This window comes from Pezoporus wallicus, unplaced genomic scaffold, assembly GCF_028554395.1.
Source record: "Pezoporus wallicus isolate ANWC-B61680 ecotype Strahan unplaced genomic scaffold, APGP_CSIRO_Pwel_v1 contig_13850, whole genome shotgun sequence".
NCBI lineage: Eukaryota > Metazoa > Chordata > Aves > Psittaciformes > Psittacidae > Pezoporus > Pezoporus wallicus.
The window spans coordinates 1,182,159-1,203,680 of NW_026635243.1; the positions used below are offsets into that span (position 1 = coordinate 1,182,159).

Consider the following 21,522-nt stretch of genomic DNA (forward strand, 5'->3'; position numbering starts at 1 on the left):
CACAACGACAGAGCGGGAGGGAGCGGCCGCGCTCCTCTGTGGCTCGGCAGGCGCCCCCCAGCGGATGGGAGGTGTGTGTGATGCCGCAGAGCTCGGGAAACGTTATTACAACACCGTTATTAAACAACACTTTAATGGTGGACAACGGGGCAAGGAGGCGGGGATGGGCTCATATATTAACTCTGCAATAGCCTCTGTAAGGGACAGTGAAGGGCTGGGGGGGCACTCGCACGACAAAGGCTCCATGAGGGCACCCAACGGCTCCACGGGGGGCCCCGGTGCCATCACAGAGCCACGAGCAGAGAACACAGTACAGACACCAAGTGTGACTACACGAGTCCTCCGGGCACGGCAAACAGACCCTTCCCGACGCACATCCCGGGGCCTGACGTGCGGAACGCTCGGGCTTTGCAAATAAATGCAAACACGTTCCCATAGAGCAGTCATTTTGGCAATAGTATTAGCAAGCAATATGCTTGGATATCCGATTTCCACTGGTGCCATCGCAAACTCTTCTTTGTTGGGCAACAAAAGGCCATTTGCAGCATTCTGGAAGAGAGAAAGAACAGCCTCAGGAGCAGGATCCACTCACGGGTGCCAATGAAGGGTTTTAAAGCAGCCATGATACAGAAAATGACAAGAAATAAACCATGTCCCAGCACCTGGATGATGGGTACCCAGCTCCTACTCTCACTCAATGCTTCTGATCTTGCTTTTTTAGCACAATACATTCCTTTTACATAGAAACTAGTTTTTAAGGGGTCATTTGTAATAAGAACCGTGGAATGGTTTGAGTTGGAAGCAACCTTAAAGCTCATCCAGCTCCAATTGTGCACCGGCAGGGACCCCTTCCACTAGAGCAGCTTGCTCCAAGCCCCTGTGTCCAACGTGGCCTTGAGCACTGCCACAAAGAGAAGAGAGATCTCACGTTTCAGCACAGCGGTTTGCTGCAAGGGAGATGGAAAATCATCCAACGCATCAATGGCTGCGTCTGCAGCACAACCCCGGGCTGGCAGCTTTGGTTTCCAAGCCGACAGCACATGTGGCTGCTTTTAGCTCCCCTTCCCCAGGCTCACGGCACGTCCCAGAAGGCAGCAGGGAGCGGCTCGGCTCAGCTCTGCCTTTCCACATGCCGTGTCAAGGCTCCCCGCAGGGACTCCAGGAATGACCCTCCCGAGCGCTGACTGTGCCTTTGCTGAAGTAATCCCGTTTCCAGCGCTCGGAAAAGGCTTTCTGACAAAGAACCTCCCATAGCAGCACTGTTCTGAGGAGCTAAAGCCAGTGTGAAGGAGGTCACGGGTGGAACGCGTGTGCCTGGAGCAGCCTGGCTAATCCATAGGACAGGAACTGCACAAGCAGGACCGCAGGAGTTCACCCCATCCCAAACTAAAGCACAAGGTCTTACCTGGAAATCATTAATGTCCTTAGTGAGAGGATGATGTGTTCTGAGTCACCTGCAACAGCCCGCAAACACGAGGGTCAGCTTTTAGCCACCGGCTGCACCTTAACCCATCCCCACTGTGCTCCCAGCAGCAAGACAAGGAACGTTCAGGGCCCAGAAAGCAGCACGAGGGCAGGGAAGCAGCAGCCTCTGCCTTCACTGCTGGACTGCTCTGCACTACACAGTGGTTCTTAGCTGTCTTCAAGCACTGCTCTCTCAGTAGGGAGCCCCACAGTGTGCATTTGACCCCCGAACACCATCACCCCAGGACAAGAAGACCTACCTATAACCTGTAAATCAGACAAGCCACCCTTCCCCACGCAGGCACGACCCACAGCAACAATTAAGAGTTGTGGAACAAAGAGCAAGGTAGAAAAGTGTCTTAAAGAGAATGAGGAGCACAAGATCCCGACGGGTGAACACAGAAACCCACAGCATCAAACCACACACACAAGCAGCCCAGGAGGAGGTGGCAGAGATGAATGAGCAGGGCCTGAGGACCACAGGACACACAGGACATCAACAGCCACAGCATGGAGGGTGAGAGCAGCAAGGACAGCCCCATCATCCCCATGGACGGAGGGAAGAGCAGGAACAGTGCCTGCGGCTGCTGCAAGCCCACAAATGCCTGTAAGAGGGAGCAAGGGACCAGGCCCCCAGGATTAACCAAACCTCCAAGGGCCAGGAGATGCTCTTACCTGCGGATGACCTTTCAGATTGGCTGGCGTTTTATAATCCCCCTTTAGAACCTATGGAAAAGAGAACATTGGCGTGACCCTCCCGGGGCAGTGGCTCTACCAGCATCAGCAAGTGCACCTCATGAACTCTGTCCCATGTCCCAGTGTGCCTGAACCTGCTGAAATACCCTGATGGGTGTTTGTCCTGCAGGGGGCAAAAGCAGAAGGTTTCCCTTGACCCGACTGTGAGCAAAGACAGGGAGCAGCATCCTGCGGGGGCAGGGAACTGACACAAGCAATTCTCTGTTTCCTCCGTTAGCCTGCAGGGGGAGAGTATTTTGGTCTTTACCATTGTGCCGGTTCTCCCAATTCACCCTGAGTAGTACGGAAAGCTCCACGTCAGTGACCCAAAGAGCTCACCCAAATTACAAGCACTGTCATGGGGCTGCAAAGCCCAGCCTCAGGGAGGAACCTGCTCCACCCCAAAGCACTAGAACCCCCTGTGCTCCGTTCCTGCTGTCCGTGGCTCTGCAGCTTCTTCCTTCCAGCTCTGCTCCAGGACCATGAGTCAGCTCCCACAAAAACGGCTGCTTTTGCCCAGATGCTCCACGCGCCTCCGCTCGCCCTCCTCACGGGAGCAGGCAGCGGCTGGTGAGCTGCGGGCCACAGCACAGCCCGTGGCTGCCCCTGCGCCGGAGCGGGCGCAGCGCCTGCAGCTGCACCCCGGATAACATCATCCAGCCGGCAACTCCCCGGCCTGGGCTGGAGCAGGGAGGGACAGAGGTCAGTACCGGCCACAACACAAGAAACCACCCCCAGCACCAAAGCACAGGGAGCAGCAGCAGCCGGAGCCGCGCCAGACTCCAATGGTTCCAACATCATCCCACTGAAGCCGCTTCTTCCCTGCTCTTTGCTGACAGGTCAGCAGCCCCTTTGGCTCCAGAGGGCCCTGGGGTGCACAGCCCCCCGACACTCACTCTGTGCGTGTTGTTGACAACCAAGGGGTCGGGGTGGCCGTAGTTGGGGGGGTTGGCGTAGGGGTCGTAGCCGAGCCTGGCCAGCATGGGTGCGATGTGGGCCATGTCCTGCAGCACATCCCCTGGGATGTGCCCGATCCACTTGGATAAGGCCTCCATGTTCACCGGCTTGATGACCTGGTCTGTTGATCTCTCTATCCTGGGGGAAACAATAAAGCAATAAAACAAGATGCTAAGGTTGGATTTCACACACAGGCTGGGATCAGACACAACAGCCCTTGGCTGAGTTCACCAGTGCCCCACAGGCTGGGTCCCCTGTACAGGGGGGTCATCCCACACTGGGCTTGGGGTGTGAAAGAGGAGTAGAAAGCAGCAGAAGACAAGCACCCTGAGCCAGCCAGCGAGGAGGGAGGGCTGGGGTGTGCCTCTGCAGAGCAGATATTGCTTTTACCCTGCAATACCAGCACCAAAGCTGGCAAGCTCTGCTGCTCACCCCTGAAAGTTCTTCATAAGCAGCAAAACTAATTGCTCTAAGAAGGTATTTGTGGAAGGGTGGAGAAAAGAGGCATTAAAGAGCTCGTGTTTCAGAGCAAGCAGTTCCTGTCAAATTAGAGACTAAAAACTCTGTGCTGCCAAGCTGGATTAATAAAATGGTCACCTGCTCCTGAAAGCTGCTCTGGTGGGTACAACAGACTGTTAGCACTAAACCCCTTTCCTCAGGAACACAAAACCTTGTGCAGTAAAACTGGACGTGCTGCCCCTTCAGCCCCTGGAAACCATGCCCAAACACAAGCAAAGCCCCTTTGCCCTCAGTTTTAGCCTTAACCTGCTCTGTGTAAGAGAATGCTGCTTGAAAAGCGGAGGCAGGAGCCGAGACACCCACTTGGACAGCGACACCCCGCCAGGCTTCCCGATGAGCTCCTCGTGGTGCAGCACCGTGTCGCTCCAGGAGATGTCCAGGAACTTCATGATGGTGTGCATGGACTGCTCGGGGTGCAGCACCAGCTGCTCATAGTAGACAGGCAGGCAGCGGGAGCGCCCGATCTCCAGGCACTGCGAGTACATCACCTCGATGGCTTTGTTCCACTTGGTCAGGCAGTCCCGGTAGCTGTTGAGGTCGAAGCCCGCGATGGTCACCTTCCGTGTGATCATGGAGTGGACGGAAGCGCGGCCGTCTCGAACCATCAGGAGGAATTTGGAATTGGGGAACAGCCTGGACAGGTACACAGAGGACTTCAGCGTGAAGGGGTCCTTGTTGCACAGATACCGCGCCGGCTCGCCATGCTTGGCGATCACCTCCAGGATGAAGGCCTGCATGGCAGCGTCCAGGACCTGGTCCGTCACCCCCGCCTCGTCCAGGCGCATCTTCTCCCGCCCCGACTTGGACCACGCCTGCCGCATGGCCAGCACGCGCGGGATGATGCGGGTCTCCTCGCCGCAGCGCACCTCGGGGTGCGCGTCCAGCATGGCCCTCATCAGCGTCGTGCCGCTGCGCGGGACCCCACCGATGAATATCAGCGGCATCTCCTTGCTGTACCGGTACTCGACGTGGTTGGAGTCCATCATGACCAGCTCCTCACTCTCCGGTCTCATCAGCCTGTGCCTCCGCTCGCTCAGGACCTGCTGGCACTCCAGGACCTGCTGGCCGAGGTGCAGAGTCACCATCAGGGCGACCACCGAGCCCAGCACCAGCAGCACCCTCCTCATGGTGACCCGCATCCTCTTCTGCTTGCACAGGCTGGTGACCACGCTTCAGCTCTCAGCTAGCGAGTGCTCATCCCAGCAGGCATCTGCAAGAGAAACAGTGTGGTCAGAGGAGCAGGATCTGAGCCCAGCCCCTACGGCACCTCAGCATCCAGCCCGGCTCCTCCGGGACGCTGACACCATCCCAGGCTTTCATCACCTCTTCCACTTATCAGCAAGTTCCAGGCTAGGTGCCTTCTGAAGGAGTAATTAAAGTCTGTCTCGGAGCACACCCAAAGAGATTATTTCTGGACAGTCTGGGTACCCAGAAACACGGGTCTGCTGCTGCAGCAAAGCCATGGAGGGGCCGTGCAGCCAGGCAGTCCTCACAAGAAAACTCTTTACAGAGAGCCCGTTCCATCCTAGATGAAGCCCCAACCCTCCCTGCAGCTCTCCTGCCTTCCCAAGCCGAGCTCAGCACCGTCTTCTCACCTCTCTCAGCATCCCCCCCCCTCCCTGTGCTTTCTTCAGTGTCAGCGTGCTCTCCCAGGGGAGCGGAAAGCCGAAATAAGAGCAAACCAAGAGCACCTCATGCAAGTTTCAAGTGTCTGAGTCAGGAGAAGCACTCCCCCATTAGCACGACACGCTGCGAGAAACCCAAGCATGCGAGCACAACGCGGAGCCAGCGCTGAGCCCTTCCCCCGGACACTGACCTTACACGGAGCCCTGCAAGACCTCATGTGGCACCGGGAGCCTTTGTTCTGTGCCTCGCTGCGCTGCGCACGAGGAAGCCGCGGCTCCTCAAGCCGCTGCCCCAGGCCCCCCGCCAGCGCTGGCACCGGCCCCCGCTCCGCCTGTGCCGCAGGTTTTGCAATCCTGCCCTGGGCTCCCCATGGATTCAAGCTCTTTGTGACCCTGTGGCCGGGGCGGGCTCTGAGCGGAGCCCAGGAACGGGGCGTCCGTGCCCTTTCTTTTGCTGACAGGCCAAAAACTGCTTCAAAAGCGGCTTCTCCTCCTCTCAACTCCCTCCATGAAAGAGCACATTTAGCAGCGATGGGGTGACGGCCCTCTGGGGCAGGGAGCAGGCAGGAGAGCCAGCACCCCCCCGGCCCCGGCCCTACCTGCCAGCACAGGCAGCCCAGAACCATGCAGGTGCCCCAGGACTCGCTCCATCCCCTTCCAGCCCTGACATCCTGCTCCATCTACCCAGAGGGGGAAAACGCCAGCTCCCCACCATCACCTGCTCTGTGCTACCCACGTCTGCTCACACCATCCATCACCATGACTCAGGTAATGGGCCTCTGCCCACCCAGGTACATGCTTTCCCATCCCAGCAGCAAAGGAACAGCATCACCAAAGTGATTTCTGTGGCTCTTTAGCAGCACTGTGAACATCCTGTTAAACAGGATGCCGAGGGCTTGGGTAACATACTGAGGTTAAACACTCCCAAGCACATGCCCATATATAACATAAAAGACAAAATGTCAAGGGCTGGTCCATCTGGTCCATGCTGGTCAGGTTGGATGGGGCTTGGAGCAAGCTGCTCTAGTGGAAGGTGTCCCTGCCCGTGACAGGGGTTGGAGCTGGATGAGTTTAAGGTCCCTTCCAGCCCAAACCAGGCTGGGGTTCTGTGATTTGTTTAGATGTAAATCAGAGGGAACAACAAACAGCTCTGGCAGCACCAAGCACAGAGTCAGATCCATTCAAAAGACAAGCACTGCTCTGCTCCTCCCCACTGTCTTCATCTGTTTCAGTCATGGAAGTTTACTGAAACCTTCACCCTAAAAACAACTGCAAATGCTGCAAGACCCATTCCAATGCCCAAGACTCATTCCAGTCCATGTAGCGGGGGCAGTCGGGATGTAAGGCCAACTGGAACAGTTACAGTCAAGGAGCCCAAGCCAGGCTGCCTCGCAGGGAAGCTCTGCAGTTCAAAAGGGAGGCTGGGAGCACAGAAGTGCTCTGTTCTCTGCACGCTTCCAGGGAGCCTTTCCCACCAAGATGCTCCCAGCAGCCACGGGAGGGAACAAAGGGACCCACTCATTTTGCTGTGCGAGGCAGGAGGCTGGATGGGAGCCGGTGGTACCAGCTCTGCGCCTACCAGCACAAAGCAGCGTGTCCCTGGGGATCATCCTGCCCACCGGGGAGCCACAGCTCCCCCCATGGACGGGCCATGCCCACAGCATGGATGGGAAGCTCTGGCTCTACTGTGGGACAGCAGGAAGGCAGAGAGGATGCTGCTGACGTTGGGGAGCAGACCTTCACCCTCCTGCCGTGCTCCAGCCTCTCCCCATTGCTGCAGCACACACTGCTCCTGCTGCACAACAGCCCTGCTCTGCCTCCAGCACAGCAGCCGTGGGCACTGGGATGGCTGAAGAAAAGCAAACCCCCCCAGTGGGATCACTCAGGTCTACCTGAGCAGGCTGAACAAGCATCCACGTGTGTGTGTCCACGACAGTGCTCAGCACGGTCTGCAGAGCAACCACCAACAATCCCAATTATTTCCAACCCTTTTGTGCAATTCCCCACTAAGAATTCCCCAGAGTTTATGGGTCCCATTACTCTGTGAGGAGAGGGATGACCAATTGCCTCCACAGCAGATATTCTGGTGGAAAACAGCACGGCACAATGAAGTGGCACAGCTGTCTGATCAGATGACACTGTGGTCCTTCAGAAGCCCCAGCTGCATCTGAGAGCCCTCCGCTCCCACAGGAATTAGAGAGCTGTTGGGGCTTCATCATGGCAGGAAAACCAGTGCAGCTGGTGATGGGGAGCAGAAATCACAGCACAGCAGCCAACTGAGTGCAGCAGGGAAAGGCGGGTATGGGAGCAGGGAGCATGGGGAAGATGGAGCCAGTGGGGAAGTGACAAACGAGCACATAAGAGGTCTGACAGGCACAAAGTCTTCCTCGTTTCACATGCGGATGGGACACGAGTACAAACACAGCTTCAACCCTGTCTTGTCAGCTTGCAAAGGTGATGCAGTATTACCAGGGCAGCAGTGGTGGGGTGGCAGAAATATTCCTGCAACCAGCATCACAGGGAAACCAGCTCTGGGATGGACCCTCCAAACACACTTACCTCTCCCCAGTAAGTCCATTTTGCTCTAGCCAAGCTTCATGCTGAAACACCGGTGGCCACGAAAATACCTAATGGGGAAGAAAAGGCACAATGTTGATTTATCACACACATCTGTGTGTGCTGGTGGGTGATGTTCTCCTGCCCAGCACCTTCCCCTCCTGCCCACAGCCCCGCTCTGAGCACAGGGGAAGGGTGATCCCAGCTCACGGTCAGCGCCGGGACCTAGACACGGCACGGGCATGCCTTCAGCTTGGCACTGGCACTGCTTCACCACGGCAGCATTCACAGGGTTAAGGCAAAAGATGACATGGAGGGAAGTGGGAAAGTGGCTGCTCCTTTAGGAAGTGAAGCCTCCTGGAAGGGAGCAGCCTCAGGACAGCAGGAGCATCTGGGATGTTCAAAGCCCGGGGGACAACAGTCCGGACATGGCACGTTTCCATCATATACAAGTGACCGGCGCAAGAGCCGGTCCCAGAGGAAGCCGCTCCAGCCTCGCCTGCTGCAGCTTCGGTCCGAGTGCTGGAACTGGGCAAAAGTCAGACTATGAAGAGAGTGCCAGAGCAGTGACAGCACGAGGACATGGGGCCCAGAGGACCCTCCAGGAAGGGCGGGTCACAGGGATGCCAACCTCAGCACTCAGAGCTGCCAGGACCTCCCTGGCTCCAGCCCAAGGAGCAGAGCTCTCTCCAGCCTCACCACCCGCTGAGGACCCCCAGAGCACGCAGACCCCTCCAGCAGGGAACACTGGACTGGATGCCAGCTTTCCCACAAGGACACGATGTCCGCACCCACAGGGACTGCACCCATGCTGGGATGAAGCAGGAGGGCTGGCACCCTGCTCCCAGTGCGTGCGTGGGACCACAGGCTTGCCATGGGGCTGCTGCGGCTGGGCCCTTCCCACAGTCAGCTCCCCCTGCATGCACGACAGCGTCCCGGCCTTGGAGGTTGTTTTGGAGAACATTTCAAGCACGGACACTAATTGTTATTCCAGACACCCACGTCTCCTCCCCCCCTGCCCGCCTGCCATTGAACACCACAAGGCCACTTCAGCACTAACTGGAAACCAGAGGGAAACTCCACCCAGCACGGACTTCACCAGAGCTTATCCCCAGCGCACGCATCGCCCTCCTTCCCTGCAAGGCTTCCTGCTCGACACCATCCTGGCCTCCATCCGCCATGGGACTCCAGTCCCGGACAAGGCTGCAGGTCTGCAGAGCAGCAGCTGCATCCCCGGTTACGCTTCACCAGCACCGCAGTGATCTGGTGCAGGGAGCTGGGGCGGTTTCACAGCCCAGCCCCGGACACGCTGCTCCGGAAACAGCTCCAGCCCTCGCCCGTGCACAGACACAAACACACGCTTGCAGACTTCCTGCCTGGCTGTGCAGTGCGCCATCAACTGCAGTGTGCAATCAACTGCAGTGTGCAGTGCGCCATCAACTGCAGTGTGCAGTGTGCTATTGACTGCAGTGTGCAGTGCACCATCAACTGCAGTGTGCAGTGTGCTATTGACTGCAGTGCACCATCAACTGCAGTGTGCAGCGCGCCATCAACTGCAGTGTGCAGTGCGCCATCACCTGCAGTGTGCAGTGCACCATCACCTGCAGTGTGCAGTGTGCTATTGACTGCAGTGCACCATCACCTGCAGTGTGCAGTGCGCCATCATCTGCAGTGCACCATCACCTGCAGTGTGCAGTGCGCCATCAACTGCAGTGTGCCATCACCAGCAGTGTGCAGTATGCCACTGCCTGCAGAGTGCAGTATGCCATTGACTGCAGTATGCCATCACTTGCAGTGTGCCATCACCTGCAGCGTGCCATTGACTGCAGTGTGCAGTATGCCATCACCTGCAGCGTGCAGTGTGCCATCACCTGCAGTGTGCCATTGACTGCAGTACGCCATCACCTGCAGTGTGCAGCATGCCATTGCCTGCAGTGTGCAGTGTGCCATCGACTGCAGTGTGCAGTGTGCTATTGACTGCAGTACGCCATCACCTGCAGCGTGAAGTGTGCCATCGACTGCAGTACACCATCACCTGCAGCGTGCCATCGCCTGTAGCTCCGTAGCCACCAGCAGCCAGCACAAACCCACTGCTGCCTCCAGCTCCTCCTTCACCTGTGGCTGTGCTGGGAGCAGCCCCATGTCAGCGGAGCCGGGGACCATCTGCAGGGATGAAGCAACATCTCGAGTCTGTTGTGTTCGAGCAGCGAAGTGTCACAACCAACCAACAAAACTGGTTTCCACACGAAGCTCCAGATGATCAAATAAAAAGCCTTTTTCATTAAACCCTTCCCAGAAATGACTGCTATTAACTGCAACTTCCCCAGAAGACGTAGGAGTGGCCTGGAAAACTTGAGCTCAAATCATCGGTGCTTCATAAAAGCATGAGGAACTGCAGATGTCTCTGTGGTGGGACAGCAGCAGAAGCTGTGGTCAGCAAGAAATAACCCAACAGATCTAGGCTCACATCTCTGCAAATCAGCAAAATCCAACGACTCAAGTGATGGTCTCCAGCTCATCCACACAATGAACACAGCTCGCCTGAGGGTGCCCAGAGGCGCTGTCACCTCCGAGGGCAGCAGCTGCTCTTCTCCTGGCCTCTCCCGGCAGCATCTTCTGATGTGCCTTTCAAAGCCCCAATGCCTCTAAGCAGGACAGAGCTGCTCATGTCCCGAGGAGGCAGGAGCAAACTGGAGAGGGGTCAAATGAGCCCTCAGGGAGGAAAACCGGGAAGAGCTGGCAGGGCCCGAGGAGCAGGAAGGGAATAGCTGCTGGTACACAGCCGCTCGGGGTGTTTCTCCATCCCAGTTTCAGAGCAGCTGGAGCAAAAGCAGACCAACACGTGTTAAAACACTCACCAGGAAACGGATGAGCATCCTGGGAAGCAGCGAGCACAGCACAAACACCCATCTCTGCGACACCAGCCCTGGTGCACAACCCACAGCTCCTTGTTCATCCCCAGCATAAGGATGGATCCCAGCAGGGAGCAGGGTCCGACCCTCCCCACGGTTTGCTGCCACCCCAAGCAATGCTGCAGCGCTCAGGAGCTCTGTGCAAACCTAGGCTGCAAGGGAGCGACAGCCCCAGGCTGTGAGAAGAACCCACTCCTGTGTGTGTGAGATTGGCTGCTGGATGGCACCTACAGCGCCCGGAAGGAAGAAGCTGCTCTCAGCCCACCAAGGGGTGAGAACAGCAACATCAGGAGCAGAACAGCTTCTACTTCTGAAGAGAAAGGTGCTCCAGCTTTGATAAAGCCGAACTGCAGGCCACAAATCCCGGTGCTTCCAAGGATGGTGAGACCCTGGAACACACTGCCCAGAGGAGCTGTGGCTGCCCCATCCCTGGCAGTGCTCAAGGCCAGGTTGGACACAGGGGCTTGGAGCAAGCTGCTCCAGTGGAAGGGGTCCCTGCCCGTGGCAGGGGGTGGAGCTGGAGGAGCTTTAAGGTCACTTCCAACACAAACCAGGCTGGGACTCTGGGACTCCCACAGCCCAGAGGCCACTGGTGACGGTCTTCCACTAAAGACCATTTTTCTCCCAAAGCACAATGGAGAGATATATGGAATTTATTCTTTCTGCTGAGTACCTACAAAACCAACCAGCAGAATCTGATGCCCTGAGGACTGCAGCTTCCAACACCAGCTTTCGGGCAAGGCTGAGGTGGAATCCCTGAGCCACACAGCGCGTTCCCATTGCAGCACCCCGGCACAGCACCCCGGGAGAGCTGGCCAGGGGCACACACAGCGCGCCAGCCCGCTTTAACGGCTCTAAATCACATCAACAGACATTTCACAGCACAAATCTCCTGTCTGTTTATCGCCTCGGGGCTGTTATGATTAGAAAAACATTTTATTATCTGCTTAATGCTACAGTATTCCTGAAACAATAAAAATCCCACCAATTTACAGCATCTTCTCCACCCCCCTCTCATTCCAAGCACAGCAATGGCATTTTATCGTCCGGCGATGGAAACCACAGCATTCCCAATGCCAACCTCTCTGTAGGGCAACTGCTTTTGTCTCAAACTGGCTTATTAATTATGAAATGCCTGAAGTGAAAGCTGCTGGCAGGAGACAGTGATGGAGGCACCCACTGTACCCACCGCATGCTGCAAAGCTCTGGTAAAGCCAGGAGGGAAGGGGCTCACCATGTACCCCCCTGGATCGAGGACAGGGTTGGGAGGTGCAGCAGTGTGAGGGGATACAGGCAGGGAACGGAGAATCCCCCCACACTGCTCTGTACCCCAAGGGATGGGTACCACAGCTTGGGGGGTGTCTGTGACCCCAATAATGGAGGGGATCGGCGCAGTCTCCGCTGTCCCACAGGGGACAGGAGCTCAGTGCTTCAGGGTCACCTCAGCCTTTTCATCAACCCACAGCTCCAGCTCACAGCTTCAGCTCTTGTTAATTACTCTGCATCGCTGCCTCTGGGGATGAAGGCGCCTGCAGCCTCCGGGTTCATTCACCACGCTCAGTGCAGACAACTCTTCCCTCTCAAAACCAAACAAAGGTTCCCCGTGTGAATGTGGGTGGTCAGAGCCCGACAAGCAACAGGGAGAAAGAGAAGAGGAACTGCTAGAAAAAAACAAGTATCTTCAAAAGCAATATTTTCCCAATCCACACGCCAAACCCTGAGCCTCAACAAGCTCCATTCTTGCACGCACAAAACCGGGATTTGCAAATAAAAAATTGTTTCTGCAAGAGAAACCCCAAAACCTCAAATTTGCTTAAGAAACAAAATCAAAGTATTTTATTTCCCCATGCAGCAGCACCAGCCATCCTCGGCGCTGCAGGCACTGCCTGAGGAGAGGGTGATGTGATACCCTCGTGCAGCTCCATTGCCTGCATCCCTGCTCTGCTCAGCCCTATCCCTGCTCCCATGGCTCCTGGTTGGCGAGTACATGGTCCTGAGCATGGGCCAGCCTCAGGATCTCCACCACGGCTCAGCACATCAGCTGCCACAAGAGCAGGCACTTGGTGTTTTCCCAAAGCCAGTCATTTTGGGGAGGGCACAGCGCGCTGCCCAGCACCGACTTCAACAACAGTGGATACGTGGCTGCCTGCTCGATACGGTGCAAAGCCCACGTGCGGGCGCAGCCCCAGAGAGGACACGCAAGCCCTGGTGAAGCCACGGATGGCAGAACAGGAACCGGGTCCTTCCGAGACGCGCTGCTCTGAAACACAGATTACCCTGCCCAGCACATCCGAGTGCTTCACGGCTCAGTTCCTGTCTGCAGAGCCCAGCTGCGAGCTCTGCTGCCGCTTACATCTGCAAGCGCTGGGCCACCGAGGGCTGCCTCTGCATGCAGCCCTTGCTCTGCCACAGGACCCAGCACAGAGCAGGAACGAGAGCACTGGAAAACGCCAGCTGCTTCCCCCTGCCCCACTGCAGCAGCCCCGGAGCCAGAAACCCTGTGGTCATTCCTCCACGGAGCAGCACCTCGGGTGTGGATTCCCCGTCTGGGTTTGGGCTCGCTCAGCAGGGAATGCACGATGGAACCAGCCACTTGCTTCACTTCCGAGCACCGCGCATTGAGCAAGCTCTGCTGCGGGTGCTGGCTCTCGTCTGCAGACCCCGCGGGGATCTCCTGCATGCTGCATGGCACCTGTGGGCAGTGCTGCAGCCATGCTCCTGCCTGCACCCGCACGGTGGGACCAGTGCAGAAGGATGGGGATGGAAGAGAGGAAAAAGAAGCTTCATTCACTGTTAGATAGCATGGAGGCAGACAAGGATTTGGGAGAACTGCACCGACTAAAGGCTTCAAAATGGTACAAAACAAAGCAGGCAGATGACAACACAGCCTCACACTTGCTGCTGCACTCAGAGGGCTGTGAAATCCAAAGTGGAACATGCTCTGCTGAGGCTTCCTTACGCTTCACAGATTCACCAGGAGATGCTTCTGTGCGGCACAAATAAGACCAACGGCCAAGTGGTTGTTTTCTCCCTCCAAAACATCCTCAAGAGTCGCTGCGTTTCACGGCGTTCCAGCCATCCCGCACATCCCTCCGAGGCTCAGCTCGGCCCATCTGCAACACAAACTGCTTTTGGAAGGATCTTCTTAAAATAGCACAGAAATTGCCAATACCATTTGTAAAACCTACAGGCAGAGGAGGCAGTGGCACCATCCTGGCGAACCCCATCCTGGAGAGACCCCATGGCAGCTCCTGCCTCTGCACCCCAGCCTGGGACATCACACCAGTGCGGAGGGTGCGATTCCACCCATATCCCCCTGCAGCAGTGCCCCTAATGTGGCTGCAGCACCGGCTCCAGGTGAGGTGGGAAGGACCTGCACGGCTCAGCCACCGCTGCAGGACACGGTGCTGCTCACCCTGAGCCAAGGGCCTCAGGCTGGATGCAGCACGGTGGAGGCTGCCCCAGCTCAGCTGACACACCATCAGATGTTGAGGGATGGACCTGGCTCTCATGGCTGGGCACAGCAGTGATGGCCTGTGTTCCGGAGCAGCCAGCCACTGCTTCCCTATGGAACAGTGCTGCCCAAACACCCGCACAGGCACAGAACCGACCCACAGAGCACAGGAGGCTCAGTGCCCCCCGCACCAACAGCACCCTGCAGGCAGCACAGCCCATCTGCTCCTGCCGGGTGCCACATGCACAGGCTGCAGCCGGGCAGCACCACAAACCCACACCGAGGACACATCCGAACCTGCGCTGGCTCTCACCAGGCTCCCCACGTGCACGCTGCAGTGTTCCCAGAAAAGCAACATCAAATTTGGAACCCTGTTAGCACAAATCACTTCAATCCCTCCACTCGCCCTCGCTTGGCTCCTGAGCGTGAGCATGGCCCAGCTGTGCGGAGGGGAAGATGCATGAGGGGGTTTCAAGCTGTGAGGTGTGTTCTGGACAGAGTCCACACATGCAAACAAACACAGCGAGGGACGGAACAAAGCCTCACGCGATGCAAACCATGTCCTTCCCGTGGAAGGCTGCAGCCCAGCCTGTGCTGCCGGCAGCGGCAGGGATGGTGATGCTGGCCATGAGTCCTTGAGCGTGCTGCAGGCACAGCATGGATCTCATATCCCCACCACGCAGCACCAGGGCACGGCAGGGACAGCATCAGCGCTTTGGGTGGGCTGAGGCACTGACACGGCCACACAGGAACCCTGCCGAGGGACACAGGCTGCAGACCCCAGCAGAAGCTGCTGCACAAACCTGCCGGGCTACAAGTTGAGGCTGATGCTGAATGAGACCCACAGGAGCAGTCGCTCACCCAGTGCTCACTTGCCCAGGAGGCCTGGAGGGACGCACAGACAGTCCCAGCCCGTGGGTGCCTCCCAATGGGCAATGTGCCTGAGCCCGCTCCCGCATCTCTGTCCCATAGGGCAATACACGGGTGCTGGGGCTGAGGCTGGGCTCCCAAAGGGGCGCAGGGGACACAGACGGTGAGGGGAGCACACCAGAAGGCAGGAGTGAGGGGGAAAAGCAGGTACGTGGAGCACCCAGCACTGAGCACACTGCCCTGCATGCTGTGCACGCTGAGCTACACTTCCCATGCTCTGCACTGCACTGCACGCATCCTGCACCGCACTGAGCACCCTGCACTGCATGCTGTGCACGCTGAGCTACACTCCCCATGCTGTGCACTGCACTGCACGCATCCTGCACCGCACTGAGCACCCTGCACTGCATGCTGTGCACGCTGAGCTACACTCCCCATGCTCTGCACTGCACTGCACGCATCCTGCACCGCACTGAGCACCCTGCCCTGCATGCTGTGCACGCTGAGCTACACTCCCCATGCTGTGCACTGCACTGCATGCATCCTGCACCGCACTGAGCACCCTGCCCTGCATGCTGTGCACGCTGAGCTACACTCCCCATGCTCCGCACGCATCCTGCACCGCACTGAGCACCCTGCCCTGCATGCTGTGCACGCTGAGCTACACTCCCCATGCTCCGCACGCATCCTGCACCGCACTGAGCACCCTGCACTGCCCCGCGCGCTGCACAGCACGCACCCCGCACCGGGCACCCTGCACGGTGCCGCACGATGGCACCAAGCGCCCTGCGCGGCCCCACACCCCCCCCCCGTGCGGCGCGGCACGAGCCCCGCACCGGGCACCCCGCACCGACCGCTCAGCACCGCGCCCCGCTCGCCGCTGCCACCCCCCCCCCCCCCGGGCCGCGCACCCACCGAGCTCCGGGCTCCCGGCGCCCGCACCGCCCGCTGCCGAGCGCCGCTCCCGGCCGCCCCTGTCACCTGCGCGCGGCGGGAGCCAGCGGCGGAGCTGCCCGAGCCGTTCCCAGCCGTGCCCGTGCCCCCCCCCCCCCCCCCCCCCCGCTCCACTCACCGGGACCGGGACCGGGACCGAGACCGGGACCGGGGCCGCCGCCGGCCCGGAGCGGCGCGAGACGCGGCGACGTCACGCGCACGGCGGGCCGGGATCCCCGCGCATGCGCCCCGCCGCCGGCCACCGGGAGCGCGCGCCGGGGCGCGGAGCCGCGGCCGGTAACGGGGCGGGAGCGCGGGAAGGAGGAGCCGGTGCGCGCGGAGCCGGGCTCCAATGGAGCGCAGTCACCGCGGGTGGGTGAGCGGTAACCGCCGGCAGCCCCGGTGCGCACCGGCACCACCCCCGCGATCCCGCCCTTCTCGTGCGTGCTCCCCGCCTGGCAGCCCGGTCCCACCGGGAGCAGGGCCCCCCCCCCCGTGTGTCACCGACCGCGGCAGCTCGAGTCTTCTGGGGTTTTTAATTGCCTCACAAGGTCAGGTACATCCCGGGAATGCGCCATGGGCAGGGAAGGAAGGTGCCGCGCCGGAGCCCGGCCGTGCCCGCGGCTCCCGGGGCCCGCTCAGTCGGAGGGCACATCGGGGGTGACAAAGGTGCCCTTCTGGTCCCACTGCATGTCCCGGATGCGGCGGATGGACTGGATCTGCGGCTGGAAGGCCGACCACTCGTTCCAGTGTCGGAAGTCTCCGGTCTCAAACAGGTACTGGTAGCCCCGATAGCCGGGGTACTGGTACCCGACCCAGCTGCAGGGAGAGCACACGGGGCAGCCCTGAGCCCCTGCTGCCACCCCGCTGATGGCTCCGCCACCAAAGGCTGCTCGGGATCAGAGACAGGAGCACGGGGGGGCGGCGGTGCTGGCCGGAGCCCACTTACGTTCCACTGGGCACCTGCACGCTGCCCACACGGTCGCAGAAGCCGTAAGCCCAGAGGCTGGGCACGTCGTCCTCCTGGATCTCCATCTTGTTGCCCTTGAAGTCAGCAGACTCGTACAGGGAGATTTTGTGGTCCTCGGCCTCCTGCGGAAGGCAAGAAGCAGGCGCTGGGTCGTGCAGTGTGGTGCGGGTCCTGGCCAGACCCCCTGGGTGCTTCTGCTCCCAGCCCACTCACCATTTTGATGGGGCGCATGGACATGAAGCAGTCGCTCCGGTAGCTGCTGGACCAGGTGTCCCAGCGAGGGTATTCTCCCTTCTCCAGGATGAACATCTCCCCGCGCATGTTGGCCTGCTCGTAGGCCACCCATCTGGGGACATGGGGAGGACAAGACCGTGGGTCAGGTGCACCAGCAGCTCTGCTCCTGCTCAGCCTGTGGGGTGCCAGACCCGGGCTCCCAGCGCCCAGAGAGACTGCGGGTGTTGGGACTGGTCCCACCGTCCTGCTTCCTCCTTTATGGCAGGTGCAGAGCTGGCAGCACTGAGCAGTCAGGCTCTCACTGGTGCACACATGCAAGGCCTGCAGCAGCCACCAGCATGCCCATGGTGCTGGCCTTGCTCATCCCAGGAAGCTGCTGTGAGCCCCGCACGCTGCTCACCACAGACTGGTCCTTGCGTTATCACTTTGCTTTCCCTGTTGCCCCAGGGAGCCCAGGCCAGGGCTGCCCAGGCTGTGCAATCCTGGCACGCTTGCGTGCTTGGCTGCAGCGCCGCAGCCAACTCTGGCACTCATCCTGTTCCCAGTGTGCGGTCGCCAGGGGCTTGTTCCTCTGCAATGTCACCTCTTCAGCAGTGCCACGACGTGCTGCTGTGCTGTGAAGGTCACGAACACAGGGCTCCGAAAGCCGTGGCACCAGAACAGCCCCACGTCCCCCTTGGACGGGGTTGTACCTGTTCTGCAGGCACCAACACGTATTTTCCTAATGGCAGGAGCCATGCTCGGGTGCCACAGGCAGCACAACCACACACTGACTTCTGAGGCTCAGCTTGGTTGAGTCTGCTTTTCTTTCCCTAAGTAAATCTGTGGGCGCAGTCTCACCACTGATTCTCAAGGACACTCCGAGGACCCCAGTGACACACAAGTGCTCTGTTCCACCCTTTCCATACCGAGTGCTGCTGCCTGCCCCTCACACCCAAGCTCCTTCAGGGCTGCTCCAACCCCTCTCTTTCAAGAAGAGTTGGATGGTTTGGCTTCTCAATAAAGAACTTGTTACTGGTGCTACTTGGTGTCATTCAAGGTGGTCACAGGTCACCCTGCCCAGTGTGTGAGGGCAGGCTGTGTCCCGTGCATCCTTCTCACAGCACTGGCTGCCCTGCCACCGCTGTGCTGCCTTCCCAGGCACGGTGCTTCCCTGGCCATGGCCACCAGCCTGGTCCAAGGCACCCGCATCATTTCACCCTGGCTTCTTTAAAATCTGCAGTCACATTTCATGGTCAGTTTGAGGTAGCAGATCTAAGGGACGCTTGTCCTTGGCCTCTGCCTTTCACTCCAGTGCCCTTTGCTTTGCAAATGGCCTTGGCATCCTCCCCCTGCCCATGCCACCTAGCACCCCCCAAAGGAGACCCGAAGGAAATGCCCCCACACATCACGCTGTGCATGGGGCTGCTCCCCAGGACCATGTCTCCACCTCCCCAGGGCATCCCCATGGCCACGGTGCCCCCCATGGCCAGGGTCACTCACGGTCCAGAGGTGACGATGACGCTGCGCACCCGGTCGAAGCCGCGGTCCGCCAGGTTCATGCACTCGGTGGTGAACTCCATCTGCCTGCCCTGGAAGTTCTCCTGCTCGAAGACGATGATCTGGGGCAGAGGGGAAGGGTTGGATGGGGACAGGCAGGGCAGGGCAGGGCAGTGCTGCGTGTCCCTGCATGGACCCTGCCCACATCAGCCCCGGCCGCACTGGGAAGGAGCTGCTTCTCCAGGAGCTGCATCTGTCCCATGGCCTTTGCTGCCTGGCATTTGCAATGTCACCAGAGCTCTTGCACTGCTCGTCCCCAGCCCTGCTGCAGCACCTTGGTGACACGCTGCCCTGGCATCACCCTGGTGGTTTGATGCTGGCCCTGTCACTCATAGCCTCCTTCCCCAGCATCTGGAGCAGCTCTGGGCCCCTGCATGGAGGGAGGTGACCAGAGGCACCCCTAATGTTAGACCTGGGGGGAGCATTTCCAAAGCCTGTGGTCCTCAATGAGCCATCCCAGCCAAGAGCTACCCAGAGCATCCCTCCTGCAGCAGCCCCGCAAGCTGCTCCCCTCCTGCTCTCGGAGCAGGATCCTTCCTGCCGGGACACCAGAGATCTCCTTCTGCCCAAGCACCCCAAAGATGCTGCCACCACCCCTCACCCCCAGCCGTGTCCCCGCGCGTGGGGAGCAGCAGGGCTTACCCTGAAGGGTTCTGTGGAGGGCTCCTCACCCTTGCTGTTAGCGATGGGAGCAGGGTCGAGGGATGGAGCTGGCACAGGAGCCACCTTCTCCTTCTCCTCCGCAGCCTGGCCGGGAGCAGCGGGTTTTGTGGTCTCAGACATCGCGGTGTTGGGCTCAAGTCTGCGACAGGGAGGGCACCAGGCAGAGGTGCCAGCAGCAGGTTAGAGGGGAGGCAGGGATGTGGGCACCCACCACCCTGCCCTCGGGTCTGTCACATTGGGATGGGGGGCTCAGCAATGGGGTGGGAACTGGGGCAAGGACAGGAGCTGCTGGGGGGCTCTTCTGCAGGCCCAGGCAGTGGCCCTGCCTTCGTCCGGAGGATGTTGGGAGGTGCTGGGTGTCCACACTCTCCTCATGCCCTGAGCATGGTCCCACCGCTGCAGGGATGCCCAGGACCAGCTGGTCTCTGCCCTCAATGGCCAGGCTGGGCGCTGGTACCATCCTAAACAGGAGGTGTCAGGGACCCTGACAGGGACACGGGGGGTAGGAAGGTGGGACAGGGTTGCTGAGCCCCCCAGTAGTCACCCAGTAGCAGGCGGGGGTCAGCAGTGGCGCTGGGATAGGGAAGGGCAGTGGGATGCTGAGCTCGGGATGCTCCCAAGAGTGATGACCACGGCTGAGCCCCTGCCTTTCCCTCTCCCCGCCTCGGGTCCGGCTGCAGCCCGGTGACTGTGTCCTCTTACCTGGGCAGCTGCTGGTTCTTGTTGGAGTGAGCGGGCTGTGTTTTGGGGCGCAGCGAGGCCCCCACTTTATAGCCTGGCAAGGGCAGACCCCGGGCGGGCGCACAAAGGAACTGCCAGCTCATCAGTGTCTGCGCGCCCGCCCAGTCATCACATCCTGCAAAGCGCTGGGCGAGCTGGAAGCCTCTCCCCGGCCCCGTGCCCAGTCGCTGAACCCAGCACTTTCCTTTGTGCCCGTGGCACAACAGAAGACCTGACCCTGCCACTTTGTGCCTCACGTGTGGCCGCCCCGACAGGGCATATATAGCCCCGGAGCAGCCCGGCACGCCGCCCTCCCTGCCCGCTGCACACACATGGGCACGCAGCTCTGGTGCTGCTGCAGCCGGGAGGGTGCATCAGCCCCGTGCCTGTGTGGTGCCCGCTCTGACAGCCACACTCTGCCTGTCTCTCCCCTCCCAATGCTGGATGTCTCACTCTGAACATCGCCCCGTACCCACAGACGGCCGATGCGCTGCCCTGGAGATGCCAGGACGCAACTGAAGTGCTTTGAGACGCTTCGAGAGTTGGTTTGGGTTTTTTCCCAAATGATGTGTAATTGAAGCTGACACTTTCCAAACCATCCCCATCCCTCAAAGCGGTGTTCTCTGTGGAGGATGCTCCCTGACGTGGATGTTGGCTGGGTTTAGCCCATTTCATTCTCTCCCATCCCCAGTTCTGCCATCACTGAACTGTGTGGTACCAAACCCCGGGCAGGTGTCGGTGCCTTGATGCTGTCACAGTGGCAGAAGGGCCATGGGGTGTCTGGCTGGGGACACACTGAGCACTGTCCCTGCAGGAGCACATCTCCTGCACCCCACAGCAGGGAACTCCTCGGGGGGACCTTGCCCCAGCTCCCAGTGAGCCTCCAGCCGCTGCTCTCCCTGTTTGCTGCTGTGATCCTGTGCATTGGGTAAATACCCACATGCTTGTTTCCTCCCGGTCCGTTCCAATACCCGCAGCCTCCCTCAGCACCAGCACTCAGGCTGCCTCTTCACCACTGGCAGCAGCAAAATACCCAGGTCTGTGTATCCAGAAAGCTCCGAGCCCTCAGTTTTGCCATCATCTTTCACTCCCCTCAAGTGCCAACCACCAGGATCCCACTGCACCCCCTGAGCCATTCTCCAGGATCCTGGACCAAAAGCTTTCACTGATCCCTTCTACCTTCCCCGCTGAGCATCCCTGCCCTGGGCTTTGGAAAGCCTTTGCACCATCCCATCCTGCATCGTTCCCTCGCTGCCCTGTCCCACCCTGGCACAGAGGAACAGAGAGGAGGTGCAGCTCAAACCCAGGGACAAGCTGCCCCAGCCTCACTGCATGGCTGGAGCTGACACAGCTCAGCCCCACAGGCACTGG

At 59.5% G+C, this 21,522-nt stretch overlaps 2 protein-coding genes across 5 annotated transcripts; both read right to left on the reverse strand.

The window, feature by feature from the left end:
- Window positions 1–363: 363 nt before the first annotated feature.
- TPST2 (tyrosylprotein sulfotransferase 2) lies at window positions 364–16,249 on the reverse strand. 4 transcript variants are annotated; one of them, XM_057413322.1, is made up of 7 exons: window positions 16,165–16,249; window positions 7,860–7,927; window positions 3,979–4,885; window positions 3,096–3,294; window positions 2,140–2,190; window positions 1,406–1,454; window positions 364–549 (listed from the first exon to the last, which is right to left on the reverse strand). In XM_057413322.1, exons 3-6 carry the CDS (start codon window positions 4,812–4,814, stop codon window positions 1,425–1,427), a joined length of 1,116 nt encoding a protein of 371 aa, XP_057269305.1. In that variant the 5' UTR covers window positions 4,815–4,885; window positions 7,860–7,927; window positions 16,165–16,249; the 3' UTR covers window positions 364–549; window positions 1,406–1,424. The 4 variants fall into 4 exon arrangements, with proteins under 4 accessions (XP_057269305.1, XP_057269280.1, XP_057269295.1 ...); XM_057413297.1 differs by lacking the exon at window positions 364–549 and having other exon boundaries at window positions 1,188–1,454; XM_057413312.1 differs by lacking the exon at window positions 364–549 and having other exon boundaries at window positions 1,188–1,454; window positions 16,189–16,236.
- A 275-nt stretch (window positions 16,250–16,524) lies between these two features.
- CRYBB1 (crystallin beta B1) lies at window positions 16,525–20,450 on the reverse strand. The gene is made up of 6 exons (XM_057413350.1): window positions 20,134–20,450; window positions 19,411–19,570; window positions 18,712–18,830; window positions 17,209–17,341; window positions 16,975–17,117; window positions 16,525–16,844 (listed from the first exon to the last, which is right to left on the reverse strand). The coding sequence occupies exons 1-6, from the start codon at window positions 20,253–20,255 to the stop codon at window positions 16,664–16,666; spliced, it is 858 nt and encodes a 285-aa protein (XP_057269333.1). The 5' UTR covers window positions 20,256–20,450; the 3' UTR covers window positions 16,525–16,663.
- Between the last annotated feature and the right edge of the window lie 1,072 nt (window positions 20,451–21,522).

What these genes read in the sequence shown, in the direction of transcription:
- TPST2 (XM_057413322.1), bottom strand. Translation starts at nt 4,814, where the DNA reads ATGCGGGTCACCATGAGGAGGGTGCTGCTGGTGCTGGGCTCGGTGGTC. An exon ending in GGCGGGGTGTCGCTGTCCAA is followed by an intron (nt 3,295 to 3,978) that starts GTGGGTGTCTCG and finishes TGTTTCCCCCAG; the next exon opens with GATAGAGAGATCAACAGACC. An exon ending in TTGTCAACAACACGCACAGA is followed by an intron (nt 2,191 to 3,095) that starts GTGAGTGTCGGG and finishes TCTTTTCCATAG; the next exon opens with GTTCTAAAGGGGGATTATAA.
- CRYBB1 (XM_057413350.1), bottom strand. Translation starts at nt 20,255, where the DNA reads ATGAGCTGGCAGTTCCTTTGTGCGCCCGCCCGGGGTCTGCCCTTGCCA. An exon ending in GTCATCGTCACCTCTGGACC is followed by an intron (nt 17,342 to 18,711) that starts GTGAGTGACCCT and finishes CCATGTCCCCAG; the next exon opens with ATGGGTGGCCTACGAGCAGG. An exon ending in GTGCAGGTGCCCAGTGGAAC is followed by an intron (nt 16,845 to 16,974) that starts GTAAGTGGGCTC and finishes CTCTCCCTGCAG; the next exon opens with CTGGGTCGGGTACCAGTACC.